General features: G+C 37.6%; 1 protein-coding gene across 1 annotated transcript in view; it reads right to left on the bottom strand.

Annotated features, from left to right (window-relative positions):
• The window catches only part of unc93a (unc-93 homolog A (C. elegans)), a 12,183-nt gene that overhangs the window by 3,377 nt on the left and 6,743 nt on the right, over nucleotides 1-2,063 (bottom strand). Inside the window, exons 6-7 of the mRNA XM_015372817.1 lie at nucleotides 1,807-1,942; nucleotides 1,571-1,702 (exon numbers count right to left, since the gene is read on the bottom strand). Of these exons, the coding sequence (XP_015228303.1) occupies nucleotides 1,571-1,702; nucleotides 1,807-1,942 (268 nt within the window). The remainder of the gene's footprint in view (nucleotides 1-1,570; nucleotides 1,703-1,806; nucleotides 1,943-2,063) is intronic.

Genomic DNA, 2,063 nt, shown 5'->3' with positions numbered 1-2,063 from the left:
TAGTAAAATTAGGGGAAAATACATTTAAGAAATGTTTACTTATTTCTAGATCATTTTTGCAGTATATCCTGAAAATCTCTCAAAACCTTTGAGGATATGTGGAACGGATGTGAGAGGATCGGACACGTACAAGAGGACATTGTCCGCATATAAATTTTAATAATAATAATAATAATTGAACTTTATTGATCTCACATTGGAGAATTTAACCTTGCATTTAACCCATCCCCTTGGGGAGCAGCGGGCTGCCATTGTGCAGCGCCCGGGGAGCAGTGTGGGGTTAAGGGTCTTTCTCAGGAACCCAGAGTGGCAGTCAATGGGAGTGGGGCTTGAACTTAGAACCTCTGAGACCCAACCACAATGCCCTGACCTCTAGGACACCACTCCCCAAGTTTGACATAACATAATTAAAGTAGCCTTGTAAGAGCACAAACTGAGCTTGTTGCTCATAACAGCTTTTAAAGCAGCTGTTCAAGGCAGCAGAAGATAAAAGAAGAGCAGGGGGCTCGTCTCAGCCTGTCCTGTGATGTTATGAGTTTATCAGGAGTGGACTTCTGCCAGGACAGAGTCTGGATCAGCTGTAACAGATCAGTGATGGTGGTGAGGCGACGGCGGACAGAGGAAGCTCTGTCACAGACCTAAATAAATTACATTTTTGGAAGTTTATGTCCACTTGCACTGATTCCTATGTGTGAACAGATTATCTCTGCAAAGATTGTTAATATCATAGTTAAAGGTTTTGTACTAGAAATATGAAATTAGAACCTCAATAGAACAAAGTCAAATGAAATGCTTCCAACGCCACTTGTTTCACCTTAAATTTTGTTTCTGCAAAGATTTTTTTATTACAGAATTTAATAATGTCAAATAACTGCAGGTTAATAACGAACAAAAATTTGTGGAAAATATTTATAGAAATAAAAATATTTTTTATTGCTCTTTAAAGAGGATATTTAGGTTCACTATGGCTGCAACTAACTCCTTTTTTTTGAAAATCGATTAATCTGTCAAGTAATCAATTAATAATCGGAAAGCCAAAGAAGTTTATTGTTTTACGAAACTATACCAGGTGTAACTAAAACTTTTTCACTTGAGTTCTGAATAGAGCAAACTGACAGAAGAAAAACTTTATTTTTTTTATCTTAAATGCAACCTGTTTATATATATTTTTTTACAATTTTTATATAATTACTGCTCTAAGTGGGTTTCTCAGTCAGCTAATGGCATATTTTACAGTCTCTATACTCCAGTTACCAATTAGTTGATTATTTCAATAATCAATTAATCACGATTAATCCAATTTATTGTTTTAGTCCTAAGGTCTATCAGAGACAACTATAAAGGAATGAAAGAATATATACTTAGGGCAAATTTACACCATAAGATAATAATGCTGGACATGTCTGTAAAATAACATATTTGGGTCAAATAAGTGAGAGATTTCAAAAAATAAATATACTATGCACATGGAAATCTATGCATTAAAAAACATTAAAAAAAACTAAAGAAGTTCTGGAGGTTCCTCCTCCTGCTTTCCAAAAGCAAAGAGACGTTTCAGGGTTTTCCTTACCGTTAGTCTGAGTTTGCCAGATGGCGTCCGCCATGCCCCAAAGGGCGGGAAACACAAAAAAGACGGGCAGCTGATCAGGGTGAGGCCTCCAGAGCAGGAGAGCGATGATGCAGGACAAGTTGGCCGCAGCGGCTGCAAACAAAGCCTTCATGAAATAACAGGCTTTGACTTGTTACATAAAAAAAACACTGATGATAAAAAAAAGTAATTTTTACAAATTTGAAGAGAAGTTTTACCAAAGAAGAAGAGCGTAGCTCTCCCGATGTACCGAGCGATCCTCCCAAACAGAAAGGAGCAGAGGGAATTGGCCGCTCCGAAACACATCATCACAAAGCCAACATAGTGGATCCCCAAAGCACACGTCACGTAGTTCTGCAAAGACAGGCGGCAACATGGTGTCACATTTAACAATTATTTAACGATCAACTCACTCTGTTCAAACCAGGTAGAAATGTTGATCTACAGCTGCTTTTTGTATCTCTGCTTCTGTCTC

Source organism: Cyprinodon variegatus, unplaced genomic scaffold (genome assembly GCF_000732505.1).
Source record: "Cyprinodon variegatus isolate N-32 unplaced genomic scaffold, C_variegatus-1.0 Scaffold76, whole genome shotgun sequence".
NCBI lineage: Eukaryota > Metazoa > Chordata > Actinopteri > Cyprinodontiformes > Cyprinodontidae > Cyprinodon > Cyprinodon variegatus.
Note: the sequence above shows the minus strand (reverse complement) of the source record. Positions and strands in the feature narration are given on the sequence as shown.